The sequence below is a fragment of the Cololabis saira genome, chromosome 12 (assembly GCF_033807715.1).
Source record: "Cololabis saira isolate AMF1-May2022 chromosome 12, fColSai1.1, whole genome shotgun sequence".
In the NCBI taxonomy this organism is placed as follows: domain Eukaryota; kingdom Metazoa; phylum Chordata; class Actinopteri; order Beloniformes; family Belonidae; genus Cololabis; species Cololabis saira.
In genome coordinates this window covers 1,159,837-1,174,850 of record NC_084598.1, presented here as the reverse complement: position 1 = coordinate 1,174,850, position 15,014 = coordinate 1,159,837, and the positions used below count along the sequence as shown (strand labels likewise).

Sequence of the window (15,014 nt, the reverse complement as noted above, 5' to 3'; positions counted from 1 at the left end):
AAAGGTTACTTTACCTGAAAAAATATTAAAACTTAATAAAGTGCCATATTAACAGCGCTACAGCTGAAATTAAAACAGCTTTTGGCTCTCAGCTTCCTGATCAGGGTGGGGATGAAAACGAGGGGGAGTGGTGACGTGATGACGTGGCTCTCTGGCCAGCTGCTGGGCAGCACCAGCTGTGTAAAAGCAAACGGTTCTTACTTAAGGCTGAATTATGGTTCTGCGTCAAAACGACGCCGTGCCTACGGCGTGTGGTTTTGGTACACGCAGAGGACACGCCGTCACATGCGCCGTCTCTGACGTGCACCTCCCGAAAATTGTAACTACGCGTCGAGGAGACGCCGACCACACGCAGACCGAGAGGGCTGTGATTGGTTCGTTTGAAAGCGAAGCATTTCCGGTTTCCGGTTTGAATCAGTAGTGAACTTCCAGGGCTTTTTTCTTCGTTTATATGTGATTTTTTTTGTTTTTGTTTTTTGCACAATAGTTGTCCTTATTTCTTTGATTTACTGTGACCGGAAAAAGTCGGATAAACCATTCAGAAAAAGATCGCTAACTAGTGGCCGCGGGGGGTACTGCACCGCGACCAAATGGAGAGACGGAGAACTCTGAACGATTCGTGACGGCGTCACGGGTGCGCCGTGTGCTCTGCGTGTGTGTGACGCAGAACCATACCCGCACCTTTAGAACCAACCGCGAACCGGCTCTAGCAACAGCACTAGCACCAGCCCTGGAACCAGCTTGGTGTAAAAGGGGTATGTGTGTCTCTTGTAGGAACAATACATCCACATTCTTCCTCCTTGCTATGTCAAAAACCAAAGCCCACTTCTCTGCCACCCTGGCGCCTTTTACATTCAGCACTTTAAAAGAATCCATTTTGGAGAGGCTAAACAAAACAAGCGTAAAAAAGACAGTATCAAGGCAGACATGTTACTAAAAATCAAGCTCTTTTCTCACTTTAACCATTTGTTTTCTCAACCTAAAAACCTCCTGATTTGTTAATTCGGAGGTGGCTTTGTTTTTAATAGCATACTTTGCTGAGTTTAAAAAAAGCAGCTTGTCTGGAAAATGTTTGTCTATGTTTAGGCCTCTTATACCTTTTATTTGCTCTAGAAAACTTTTTAACATTTTTTCCGGATACAATTTGGTTTCCTGACCTGCAGTGACACTGGGAACGCCACTGCAGTCAGACAGGTACGCCTCAGCATCACTGTCGGTGTCCGCTGTGGTGGCTGCCTGGGGGTTCCAGCCGGCCGGCCTTACAGCCTCCCAATAGCTTAATTTAGATGTGCATGTAACCGTACTGACTGGCCAAATTAAGTTTTATGAGCTGTATCATGCTGTACCATTCAACAACTGATTGTTGGAAGCAACCTATTCAATGCTCTGTTTTTCTTCTATCATCTGCCTTTCTTTCTTCACTGTGGATATAGATGAATGAAAGTTGTTTTTCTCTTAAGATTTCCTAACTTGTTATTGCTTATGTCTCTATTTTTATCTATCCTTACTCTGTGCTTGTCTCTTGCTCTGCAGCTAAACGCAAAATGTGGAAATTAAAGAGCTTTGGTAGCTTGAGAAACATTAATAAGACAGGTAACACATGAGGATAGTGGTGCTGTCTGTGCATCCGTTCCCTGCTGTTTACCTTTTTTGCAAGCTTGACATTTGTTGTTTACGTTTCAAGCATGAGCTCTTCATTTGACATTTTTTTGTTTGTAATAATCCTTCCATATTTCTTATTTCATCTACTATGAAACTGATGTTTTGTGTTCTTCTGCATTTGTTTTTGTAATTCCTTCACTGGTTTAAATCCTCAACAAAACAATCTGCCATAAATGTTTTTTTTGTTTTTTTTTACCATAAATCTGTTTTACAGATCTCAACAGAGTTGCTTTTTGTTCTTTCTCTCTTCTACTTTTAGAGGAAGAGAATGCAGACTTTATCATAGTTTCATTCACTGGGCAGACATGGCACTTTGAGGCTCAGAGCCAGGAAGAAAGAGACTCTTGGGTGTCTGCTATCGAAAGCCAGATCCTGGCAAGCCTTCAGTCGTGTGAGAGTGGAAGAAACAAGGTAAAAACATGATTATCGGAAGACAATTTTTTAAAAAGCCATCAGCTCTTTTCAGATTATTAATGCTTTGAATGTTTCGGTAATTATTGGTAAGGCAATGTTAAGGTATTTATTGGATTTTTGAGATAAAAAAAAAGTGTTGTGAAAACCCAGGTTTTGTCGGTGGGGCTTAAAACTGAAAAACCTCAGACTGAGCTGCTCATTTTGCATTGGATAATGGTGGAATTTTTACTAAACATCAATTTAATATTTACTAAAGTGAGTAAGTATATATATATATATATATATATTCAATTCAATTCAATTTTATTTATATAACGTCTAATACAACAGAGTTGTCTCTAGACGCTTTACAGAGACCCATACCCAGAACATGACCCCCGAGCAGTTATTACATAAACAATGGCAGGTAAAAATTCCCCTAGTGGGAGAAAAACCTTAAGCCAAACAGTGGCAAGGAAAAACTCCCCTTTAGGCGGGAAGAAACCTTGAGCAGGACCAGGCTCATCAGGGGGGACCCTCCTGCCGAGGGCCAGACTGGTGGGTCAGGGACGGCAACAGCACAGCAGGCAGGTGGAAGCAGCAACGGGATGACTGGGGGTGGGGACCGCAGGCCAGCACGCAGCTCCCGAAGCTCCGGCCCAATCAGCAAGTCCCAGTTTGGGGTGCAGGGTCAGGAAAAGACTTGTGCTCCGTAATGCAAGCTACAAGCCACCCACGACCACCTGCAGGACAAAAGAGAGAAAAAGGAGGAGAAGGGGGGGCCAGCAACGGGATGACCAGGGGTGGGGACCGCAGGCCAGCACGCAGCTCCCGAAGCTCCGGCCCAATCAGCAAGTCCCAGGTTGGGGTGCAGGGTCGGGGAAAGACTTGTGCTCCGTAATGCAAGCTACAAGCCACCCACGACCATATATATATATATATATATATATATATATATATATATATATATATATATATATATATATATATATATATATATATATATATATATATATAAACTTGATTCTGATTCTGTTTCTGATATATATACAGTATATATATATATATATATATATATATATATATATATATATATATATATATATATATATATATATATATATATATATATAAACTTGATTCTGATTCTGTTTCTGATATATATACAGTATATATATAGTATGTATATATATATATATATACATGAATGAACCCTGAAAGTGTTAAATTAAACTTTAGAAAAGTGTGTATATGTGTCCACTCTTTTGAGTGTTATTCTAACACTTTAAAAATAGTTAATTATCCCACACCGTAAACGGTGCAGGCAGAGTACTGCCTCCCCTTTCTGAGGCGCCGGACAGTTTGCCAGAATTTCCTCGAGGCTGCCCAAGAAAGTCTTCCTCCACGGCCTCACCGAACTCGAAGACCTGAGTTTTTGCCTGCAGGAGGCCCGAGCTGCCGCTTGCTTGCGTCAGGAGTCTCACAGGCCAACATAGCCCGGTAGGAACCCTTCTTCAGCCTGACAGCCTCCCTTACTTTCGGTGTCCACCACTGGGTTCAGGGGTTGCCGCCACAACAGGCACCAGAGACTTTGCGTCCAAAACTTTTAGATGCCGCATCTACAATGGTGGCAGAGAACATGATCCACTTGGACTCAATGTCCCCCTCTGAATTTGTGAGAATTTCTCTCGGGGTGAGAGTTGAAAATGTCCCTGACAGAGGGCTCAGACGTTCCCAACAGACCCTCACAATCCGTTTGGGTCTGCCCGGTCTGTCCAACTTCCTCCTCCGCCAGCGTATCCAACTCACCACCAACTGGTGATCAGTTGACAGCTCAGCCCCTCTCTTCACCCGAGTGTCCAAGACATGCGGCCGAAGGTCAGATGAAACCACAACAAAGTCGATCATTGACCTCCGGCCTAGGGTGTCCTGGTGCCACGTGCACTGATGGACACCCTTATGCTTGAACATGGTGTTCGTTATGGACAAACTGTGACTAGCACAGAAGTCCAACAACAAAACACCGCTCGGGTTCAGATCGGGGAGGCCGTTCCTCCCAATCACGCCTCTCCAGGAATCACTGTCATTGCCCAAGTGAGCGTTGAAGTAGAACCATGGAGTCTCCAGTTGGAGCACTATCCAGTACTCCTCCCAGGGACTCCAAGAAGGCCGGATACTCCGCACTGCTGTTCGGCCCGTAGGCACAAACAACAGTGAGAGACCATTTCCCGACCCGAAACCACAGGGAAGCGACCCTCTCGTTCACCGGGGTAAACTTCAACAGATTGCGGCTGAGCTGGGGGGCTATAAACAAGCCCACACCAGCCCGCCGCCTCTCACCCTGGGCAACTCCAGAGTAGTGGAGGGTCCAGCCCCTTTCAAGGAGCTGGGTTCCAGAGCCTACCGTATTTTGACAACCATACGGCGCGCCGTGTGGAAAGGCGCCGTCTACACACACATGGAGCACCCCCTTACAACAACACACACACACACGCGCCGCACAACACACACACACAAGCATACAAGTGTACGTATTTAAAATTAGAGTGGGAGCAAAACTTAGTTTGATTGTACTTTATTTAAGTTATTACATTAATCAAACCCATCGAAATCTTCATCCTCCGTTTCTGCATTAAACAGCTGCGCTAAATCAAATATGCAACAGTTGTCAGGACTCTGCTAGTCGGGCTTCATCCGAGCCTGATCGCGCTGAGACCGGGGGAACTGATCAGCCGTGCGACGGGCACAAGTCAGGCGCGCAGCTCTCCCCCGGAAATGATGCTGGCTTTTGCAAAAGCTCCAACAACAGTCCAGCCCAGCAGACATGTCAGCCCACGCATCTACCGTCCAGGGATTGGGTCGTCAAGGCACCCCGCCACGACTGCTACCCAGACCACATGGCACCAGCTTGTCATGGACCTTTCTGCGGGTGGTGGGCATACTTGAAGGTCGGCCCACGTCGCAGTTCCAGGCTGAGCCTGGCCGGGTTCCATGGGGAAAGAGCCGGCCACCAGGCACTGGCCTTCGAGCCCCAACCCCAGGCCTGGCTCCAGGGAGGGGTCCCGGTGACGCCAAACCCAGGCGACGTAACGGTCCCTGATTTTTCTTTACCATGATTTGCTTGTGAACCTCTCTTAGTATGGCCCATCACCTAGGACGTGCTTGACATGGGAGACCCTACCAAGGGCGTAATACCCCCGACAACATAGTTCCTAGGACCATTCAGGCAATATAAAACCCCTCCACCACAATAAGGTGGCAGTTCGAGGGGATGAAAATTCATATCGCTCGCAAATGGTGACGTTAGTGTTTGCTATTAAACATTAGCAAAAACAAGAAAAAACAAACAAACGGAATTTAAAAAAACAACAAAATATATAAAGCCAACCCCGAGAAACAACTCAATCATAGTTAAAGCTACACAAATACAAACATGTTAGTATGATTTAAGTTACCGTTAAAAGATACATTTCTCTCATTTTTAACTGGATAGCTAATTTGCTATTAACGTCTAGGCTACATAAACCTTTGTTTGATAATCATGAGGCCTACCAAGCAAGCCATGATGCAAACATACCTTTATTTTGGCATTTTTCTCCTTGTCCTCTTTCTTTTCTCTGATGGATATTTTTTTCCGACATTATTTTGCCTAATGACCTGTGTTTTGGATGTGGAGTGTGCATGTCGGGAGGCTGGAGCCGGCTTTATTATGCTTCTTTTTTATAGACAGCTGGCACCAGTGCAGCAAAGCCTTAGCTACAGAGCCAGTAATAATCACTAGGTCTTCATCAGCAGAAATTGTGTTGTTCTACAATAATATACAGTTATCCCTCGCTATAACACGGTTCACATTTCACGGTCTCGCTCCTTCACGGATTTGCATTACATATTATATATATTTTGTTGTTTTGTTTTTGTTAACTTCATCTTCCTGATTTACTTTGAAGGTCTGTCACTGTCTTGTTTTCTGTTTCCTTGAACTCATCTTCCTGATTGTTTGCACCTGTGTCTCATCAGCCCTCTGAGTGTATATCTTTTGGTTGTTTACTCATCAACCACTCTGGTCACCAATCTAGGCCGTTGGTGTTGTTGACTTTTTTTTTCAGTTTTTCTAGTAAAGAACTTGTTGCTTTTGATTCATCTCTAAGCACCACTTTTTGTTAAATAACATTCTTTTTTGTTTCATTACTCCTGTCGTGACAGTCTTCCGCATTTCGGTACTGCTAACCTCGCCATGTGACAAGCAAATTACCATTTTATGAAACTGTTGTCAATTATTAGCACCTACATCTCCCACATGGATTGTTTGTTAGCAGCTAACTTCCCACCACTTATTCTGATATTTTCCAGATTCATACGGTATCTGTTAGGGAACATGTTACTCAGTTCTATGTATGTGCTGTTCCAAACTTAGAAAACTACATTATGTATAGCACATAGTGCTTATGTACACATAAGTAATGAATGTATGCGCAGGCACGGAGGAGCAGTCAGAGTGAGGCTGTTGCGCTACAGGCCATCCGAAATGCCAAAGGCAATGGTCTGTGTGTGGATTGCGAAGCTCAAAGTAAGTATGTCTGCATCAGTCCCTCCAGCAGCACATTTACTTTAGAGTAGAATTGTTAAGACACTTTCCACAGTCAACACTATTGTCCTCATTTGTACTTTACTTACATCTCTCAGTAGGCCTTTTGAACTGTGTACGGGTTTACTTGCTGTTAAAATGCTCTTTCTGCTTTCCATGCAGATCCAACCTGGGCTAGTCTTAACCTGGGTGCACTGATCTGCATTGAATGCTCAGGAATCCACAGGAACCTGGGAACACATCTGTCACGTGTTCGCTCTCTGGACCTGGACGACTGGCCTGGAGAACTCTCACAGGTCCTTGCTGCCATCGGAAACCACATGGCCAATAGTATCTGGGAGAGGTGCACTCAAGGTCGAACAAAGCCCACACCTAATGCAACAAGGTGGGTTCACTTAAAGCATCTGAACACTGAACATGTTTCTTTGTTACTAACATTTATTACAACATTGACATGAATGGGAAAGTGTGTCGAAACATTTGACTGGTGGTATATGCGTAATATAAACTTAATATATAAGGGAATTGAGAAAGCCAGACAAAACTCCTAGGAATTCTCAAGAAAACAGTACAGTGACTGAGCAGAGACCCAACAAAAACAAATCTTAGCTAAATAAGCTATTCAAATCTATGACTATAAAGTGAACCCCTCCTGAATAGAAACTGCAGAAGTTGTTTTGTGTCACTACAAAACATCAAACTACATCCTTGGGCTTTACCTCCACCATTATATTTTTGTGATTGTACAAAGTATGCAAGCTCCTGAACAGTCGTATCTAACATGTGCTGTTTCTGTTTTTCAAGAGAGGAAAGAGAGTCCTGGATCCGTGCTAAGTATGAACAGCGTGCATTTGTGGCTCCTCTGCAGCCAGCCTCGGGACTGGACCTTCCAAAAGACAGCATGCCGTCTTCAGTGCTAGCTGCAGTGACGAGCAGAGATCTTCCCAGGCTGCTGCTTCTTCTGGCTCACAGTACCAAGGATCAAATCAACACCGTGCCATCCGGATCTTCTTCGCTGCCTTGCACGGCTCTGCATGCTGCTTGTCAGCTGGGAGATGTAGTTATGACTCAGCTACTTGTCTGGGTGGGTTTCTCCTGCAGACCTTGCCATCACCAGTTCATTAGTTTCCAAGGCACCCAGACACAAGCTAAAACAGAGAGTGATATATTGCTTTCTAACAATGATTAGACCTCTGAGCAGCACCATAGAACCCTGTACTTAGACATATTTCAGCAGTATACACCTGTGAGTTCTCTAAGATCTATTGAAATAAATCTACTCATACATCATCATACAATCCCACAAAAACATTAGAAAAGTGTGTACAGTGTAAATAGAAAGATAATGCAATGATTTGTAAAGCTCATGAACCCATATTTTATTATCAATAACACATAAACATATCAGATACTGAAACTAAATTCATTTTGAATTTGATGGTTGCAACACAAATAAAAAAAGTTGGAAGGGGGGAACAAAAGGCTGAAAAATTAGTGAACACAAACACAAATGAAGGAGTATTTCAATTTTCAATTACATTTGATTTGTATAGCGTCTAATGGCCCTTTTCCACTAGTACCTACTCAGCTCGGTTCCGGGGCGCGCTGAGTAGGTACTAGTGGAAAAGCGCCATAATACAACAAAAGTTGTCTCTAGACGCTTTCCAGAGACCCGGAACATGAACCCCCGAGCAATTATTACATAAACAATGGCAGGTAAAAACTCCCCTAATGGGAGAAAAGCCTTAAGCCAAACAGTGGCAAGAAAAACTCCCCTTTACGAGGGAAGAAGCCTTGAGCAGGACCAGGATCATAAGGGGGGACCCTCCTGCCGAAGGCCAGACTGGGGGGAGGGGGACATCAGCAGCACACAGGGGGGGGGGGGGTTGCATGCCGTTGGAACCGCAGGCAGGTGGAAGCAGCAGTGGGATGACCGGGGGGGGGGGGGTTGGGGGCGCAGGCGGTGGAAGCAGCAGTGGGATGACCGGGGGGGACCGCAGGCCAGCCAGGTTTGACAACTATTTAGGTGAATTGTGACAGGTCACTAACATCACTGGGTATAAAAAAATAAATTGCATCAAAAAGAAATTGTGGAACTATTTCATGAAAATGGTCTTCAATGTAAAATTGCTAAGATTTTAAAGATCCCACCATCTAAAAAGTATAATTTCAAAAGGTTCAGAGAATCAGGAGGAATCCCTTTGTGGAACCAGGTAGAAGGTTCAAACTGGATGCTTGTGATCTTCTGGCCCTCAGGTGCCACTGCATCAAAAACAGGCATGATTCTCTCCTGGAAATCATTGCATGGGCTCAGGAACACTTGCAGAGATCACTGTCTGTGAACACAGTTGATTGTGCAATCCATGAATGCAACTTGCATGCGTTTGTTTCTAACAGTGACCCATTCCAGATTGCACAGCAATCCAAACTGAAGACAGAATGGTTCAGCTGCTTTTTTATCTTAACTGATAAACAGCTCTTAATATTTTTGTTTTTTCAATTTTAATTTTGAGAAGCAAATTATTGTAAGGTCTTTGACAAAAGGGATATTCCTTTTATTGAACAAATTGTTTCTGTTTCTTTACTTGTGATGGTTTAAAAATTTAGAAATTCCTAAATTTTTTTTATCAAGGGTTGGTATAGATTGTTCTATACTGTAGTAAATGTAGTAAATGTTGTAAAACTAATGGATGGTCTTTTTTCTGTCTTCTCCCTACAGTATGGAATCGATGTGAAAGCAAAAGATAATCAATGCCAGACAGCCATGATGCTGGCCAGAAAGACGGGAAGTAAAGGTTGCATTGATATTCTGCTCCAACACGGGTGTTCCAACGAGAACTCTCCTGCCGCTGCAACGCCAGTTCTCTCCCGCCGTTCCAGCACTGCCAGTTTGGGTCGAACCAGCTCCAGAAAGCGGATATCATAGCATAGAGTTAAATTGTGATGAATAGAGGATAGACGTGATTTAAAAACATTTTGGAAATGAAGCTGAACTGAAAGTGAAGGAGGTGTTACTGTAGTTCAACAAAATGGCAGGACTAGGGAATATAATACAAAAGGATACAACATTGTTTCTAAAAACCCAACAACAATATCAAGCATCTTAAAAGCAATAGTCAAAGTTTATCAAACATATCGCTGGAATACTGTCTATTTGTTGCCCTCATTGGAAAAAACTCAAGTAAAACTGTAGCAATCTTCTGCAATGTTAGAGAAGACATTCGGCTGCTTTCCTTTCATTTACTCTTTAAGAAGTACGATAATCCAGTCACAGTGATAGAAAGCAACAGATTGTAGCTGTGTCAGCCCACTATAGTGGAAGACTTTAAAAGAGAGTGTTGCTTTGTTTTGACTAAACCAAAATGGCATATATTTCCTTTGACTTTAAAGATGTTAATCATGTGTGCCTAGTTTGGACAATATTATTTCTTTGATGAATCAGCTGAAAAATTTCTGACAAAAGTAGAAAAATGAATGGTTTATAATATGAAATATGTCAATGTTATGATCGCAGGTCTGAGATGTGATGTTTTAATATACTGTATATGTACCTATACAACATATGTAATGTTTAACCCTGTTACAGAGGTAAGCTTAAAAAGACATACAATTTTGTAAATTATTTCTTACCGTTACTTTTGGAAAATATTGTTTCTTTTTTGTCATTGTCCTTCAAAACCAGTGAATGGTTTTACATATCTAACTTTTTTTTTTGGGGCGGGGGGGCACAAGTAGATGGCAGTTGTGTGGTCAATCCCAGTGAGTGAAGTTATGAAGCTAAGACTGGTGTTAAAGTTACTTCTGACACTGTGGGTTGTGTGAACTCCTCACCAGAGGAGAAGAATAAATTGTTTTTAAATCAGCATTATGCCATGTTTAATTTTGTCTGTTTTGAATGAAAGTTGGGTATTGGTGAAACTTGTATCTCTGATATCCTGATGTGACATCTCCTTTTTCCTGTGTCAAAGGACAATAGACCTTTGACGTCCACCTTCCTAAGAGTGTTGTTTGACAAAGTAAGTAAGTACTGTATGTAAGTAAAGTTTATTTATATAGCACCTTTCACAGATATAAAATCACAAAGTGCTTTACATTAAAAGAAGGCACATAAATTAAAATAGATTAAAAAGAAAAGATACCAATAGTATACATATATATAAAAACCTAGATAAAATTAACAAGGTACAGAAAACAGCACTGGGCTGGCATGTTAAAAACATAGTCGCAACGCACAATTAAAAACATAGCAGCAACGCAGAGACACAATTAATAAACGGTTAACCAAAAGCCTGTCTGAATAAAAATGTTTTCAGCTGCTTCATAAAGCCTTCACATGAGTCTAGAGAACGCAGTTGTGAAGGGAGAGAATTCCATAATTTTGGCGCAACAGCTTGAAAAGCACGGTCACCTCTGGATTTATAATGAGTTTGAGGGACAGACAGTAACGATTGGTGTGCTGATCTAAGAGCCCGATTTGGCGCATAAGGTAGGAGGAGGTCAGCGATGTATTGTGGTGTTTGGCCATGCAAAGCTCTGAAAGTTAGCACCAGTATTTTAAAATGGATGCGAAATTTAATGGGAAGCCAGTGAAGAGAGGATAAAATTGGAGTGATGTGTGTTCTCTTATTACTACAAAGACAAAGATGCTCATCTCAGATTATTGGTCTACAGAAAGTTGTTAGGTCTTAGTTCCTGTGTCCCAGCATGAACGAAGTCTGTGAAAAATCAAGTAAATATGTGGAACAATAATGTGATGCAGGTGGCCATAAAAGCTGAATTTTATATACGTGGAAACGGAGAAAAAAATAGCAAGATGGCGGAATGAGTGGTGATTGCAGTCAGATACGTCTTGACCTAAAATCAGAATCAGACTTTAATGACAGGGTTTGAATACATCAAACAGGGAATTTGACTTCGGATACATCGTCGGCGACATAGATGTTATAATGCGCCTATTTTTATTCTATTTAAAAGTTGTTGGAAAAAAGAAAACACTTTGCAGCTGCACAAGTGAATTTCCCCTCTGGGGGATCAATAAAGTTTATTCTATTCTATACTAACATCTACAGGATAAGATATTAGTGGGCACCTTGTATCTGTTTTGATGAAAACATCCGTTCCAGTTAGATAAAACAAGGTTTTGATGCAAAGATGCAAATCTACCACAATTACAAGGCAGCTACTCTGAAGGAGTTGAGGGTGATGTGCAACAAAGTGAGTGCTGGTTCAATTATTAGAGTTATTAATAATTGTTTTACGATAGTTATTAATTAATAAAGAAGATGACTTATTAAAATTAATCAATCAAAACGGGGCACACCTGACCTCTCACAATACACAATTGTTAAAAGATGAAACACTTGGGATAAATTTCGATGCCTAAACTACACATAAACAACAACTAAACATTAAAGGCCAACACATAGTCAGAGTTCAGGGGGCCATCCTCGGGGTCCGGCAGACCGACCAGGGGGCCGTCCTCGGGGCCCGGCAGACCGGCCAGAGCGCCGTTCTCTGGACTGGGCAGACGGGCGTTATCGGGACCTTGGCTTACGCTGAGGCGCAAGCAGAGTCCTGGGCAGGGGTCTAAGTGCCGGCTGGGGCGCAGGCAGATTCCTAGGGGCCGGCTGCGGGGGACACAGCATCCGAGGGGGCCGGCTTCGGGGGACACCGGGTCCTCGGCAGGGGCCTGGGTGTCGGGTGAAGTGTGTCCGGGACCACCACTGGAACAGAGGCTGATGCGTCCGGGACCACCGCCGGAACAGGAACAGGGCGAGGTGCGTCTGGGACCACCGCCGGAACAGGAACAGGGCGAGGTGCGTCCGGGACCACGGCCAGAAACGGGAACAGGGGCTGATGTGTCTGGGACCACCACCGGAAAGGGGAACAGGGGCTGATGCGTCCGGGACCACCGCCGGAAAGGGGAACAGGGGCTGATGCGTCCGGGACCACCGCCGGAAACAGAACAGGGGCTGATGCGTCCGGGACCACCGCCCCGGAACAGGAACAGGGCGAGGTGCGTCTTGGACCACCGCCGGAACAGGAACAGGGCGAGGTGCGTCCGGGACCACCGCCGGAAAGGGGAACAGGGGCTGATGTGTCCGGGACCACCGCCGGAACAAGAACAGGGCGAGGTGCGTCTGGGATCACCGCCGGAACAAGAACAGGGCGAGGTGCGTCTGGGATCACCGCCGGAACAAGAACAGGGCGAGGTGCGTCTGGGATCACTGCCGGAACAGGAACAGGGGCTGATGCGTCCGGGACCACCGCTTACACCGGTTTACTAACACTAACTAGAGGTGTACTAAACACTAACTAGAGGTTTACTGAACACTAACTAGAGGCTTACTAAACACTAGCTAGAGGTTTACTGGACACTAACTAGAGGTTTACTAACACTAAATAGAGGTTTACTAACACTAACTAGAGGTTTACTGAACACTAACTAGAGGTTTACTAAACACTAACTAGAGGTTTACTAAACACTAACTAGAGGTTTACTGAACACTAACTAGAGGTTTATTAACACTACCTAGAGGTTTACTAACACTAACTAGAGGTTTACTAACACTAAATAGAGGTTTACTAACACTAACTAGAGGTTTACTGAACACTAACTAGAGGTTTACTAAACACTAACTAGAGGTTTACTTAACATTAACTAGAGGTTAACTAACACTAACTAGAGGTTTACTAAACACTAACTAGAGGTTTACTTAACATTAACTAGAGGTTAACTAACACTAACTAGAGGATTATTAAACACTAACTAGAGGTTTACTAACACTAACTAGAGGTTTACTAACACTAACTAGAGGTTTACTGAACACTATCTAGAGGTTTACTAAAGACTAACTAGAGGTTTATTAACACTAACTAGAGGTTTACTAACACTAACTAGAGGTTTACTAACACTAACTAGAGGTTTACTAACACTAACTAGATGTTTACTAACACTAACTAGAGGTTTACTAACACTAACTAGAGGTTTACTAAACACTAACTACAGGTTTACTAACACTAACTAGGGGTTTACTAACACTAACTAGAGGTTTACTAACACTAACTAGAGGTTTACTAAACACTAACTAGAGGTTTACTGAACACTAACTAGATGTTTACTAACACTAACTAGATGTTTAATAACACTAACTAGAGGTTTACTAACACTAACTAGAGGTTTACTAAACACTAACTAGAGGTTTAATAACACTAACTAGAGGTTTACTGAACACTAACTAGATGTTTACTAACACTAACTAGAGGTTTAATAACACTAACTAGAGGTTTACTAACACTAACTAGAGGTTTACTAAACACTAACTAGAGGTTTACTAACACTAACTAGAGGTTTAATAACACTAACTAGAGGTTTACTAACACTAACTAGAGGTTTACTAAACACTAACTAGAGGTTACTAAACACTAACTAGATGTTTACTAACACTAACTAGAGGTTTACTAACACTAACTAGAGGTTTACTAACACTAACTAGAGGTTTACTGAACACTATCTAGAGGTTTACTAAAGACTAACTAGAGGTTTATTAACACTAACTAGAGGTTTACTAACACTAACTAGAGGTTTACTAACACTAACTAGAGGTTTACTAACACTAACTAGATGTTTACTAACACTAACTAGAGGTTTACTAACACTAACTAGAGGTTTACTAAACACTAACTACAGGTTTACTAACACTAACTAGGGGTTTACTAACACTAACTAGAGGTTTACTAACACTAACTAGAGGTTTACTAAACACTAACTAGAGGTTTACTGAACACTAACTAGATGTTTACTAACACTAACTAGATGTTTAATAACACTAACTAGAGGTTTACTAACACTAACTAGAGGTTTACTAAACACTAACTAGAGGTTTAATAACACTAACTAGAGGTTTACTGAACACTAACTAGATGTTTACTAACACTAACTAGAGGTTTAATAACACTAACTAGAGGTTTACTAACACTAACTAGAGGTTTACTAAACACTAACTAGAGGTTTACTAACACTAACTAGAGGTTTAATAACACTAACTAGAGGTTTACTAACACTAACTAGAGGTTTACTAAACACTAACTAGAGGTTTACTAACACTAACTATAGGTTTACTAAACACTAACTAGAGGTTTACTGAACACTAACTAGATGTTTACTAACACTAACTAGAGGTTTAATAACACTAACTAGAGGTTTACTAACACTAACTAGAGGTTTACTAAACACTAACTAGAGGTTTACTAACACTAACTAGAGGTTTACTAACACTAACTAGAGGTTTACTGAACACTAACTAGAGGTTTACTAAACACTAACTAGAGGTTTACTGAACACTAACTAGAGGTTTACTGACACTAACTAGAG

General features: G+C 42.3%; 1 protein-coding gene across 3 annotated transcripts in view; it reads left to right on the top strand.

Annotated features, from left to right (window-relative positions):
* agap2 (ArfGAP with GTPase domain, ankyrin repeat and PH domain 2) overlaps positions 1-10,502 on the top strand; it is a 75,892-nt gene extending 65,390 nt beyond the window's left edge. For 2 of the 3 annotated variants that reach the window (XM_061735141.1, XM_061735139.1), the window contains 6 exons: positions 1,534-1,593; positions 1,922-2,073; positions 6,532-6,622; positions 6,803-7,025; positions 7,445-7,724; positions 9,360-10,502. In XM_061735141.1, coding sequence (XP_061591125.1) covers positions 1,534-1,593; positions 1,922-2,073; positions 6,532-6,622; positions 6,803-7,025; positions 7,445-7,724; positions 9,360-9,566 — 1,013 coding nt within the window. In that variant the 3' untranslated portion in view covers positions 9,567-10,502. The remainder of the gene's footprint in view (positions 1-1,533; positions 1,594-1,921; positions 2,074-6,531; positions 6,623-6,802; positions 7,026-7,444; positions 7,725-9,359) is intronic. The other variant, XM_061735140.1, reaches the window with a different exon arrangement.
* The last annotated feature ends 4,512 nt before the right edge of the window (positions 10,503-15,014 follow it).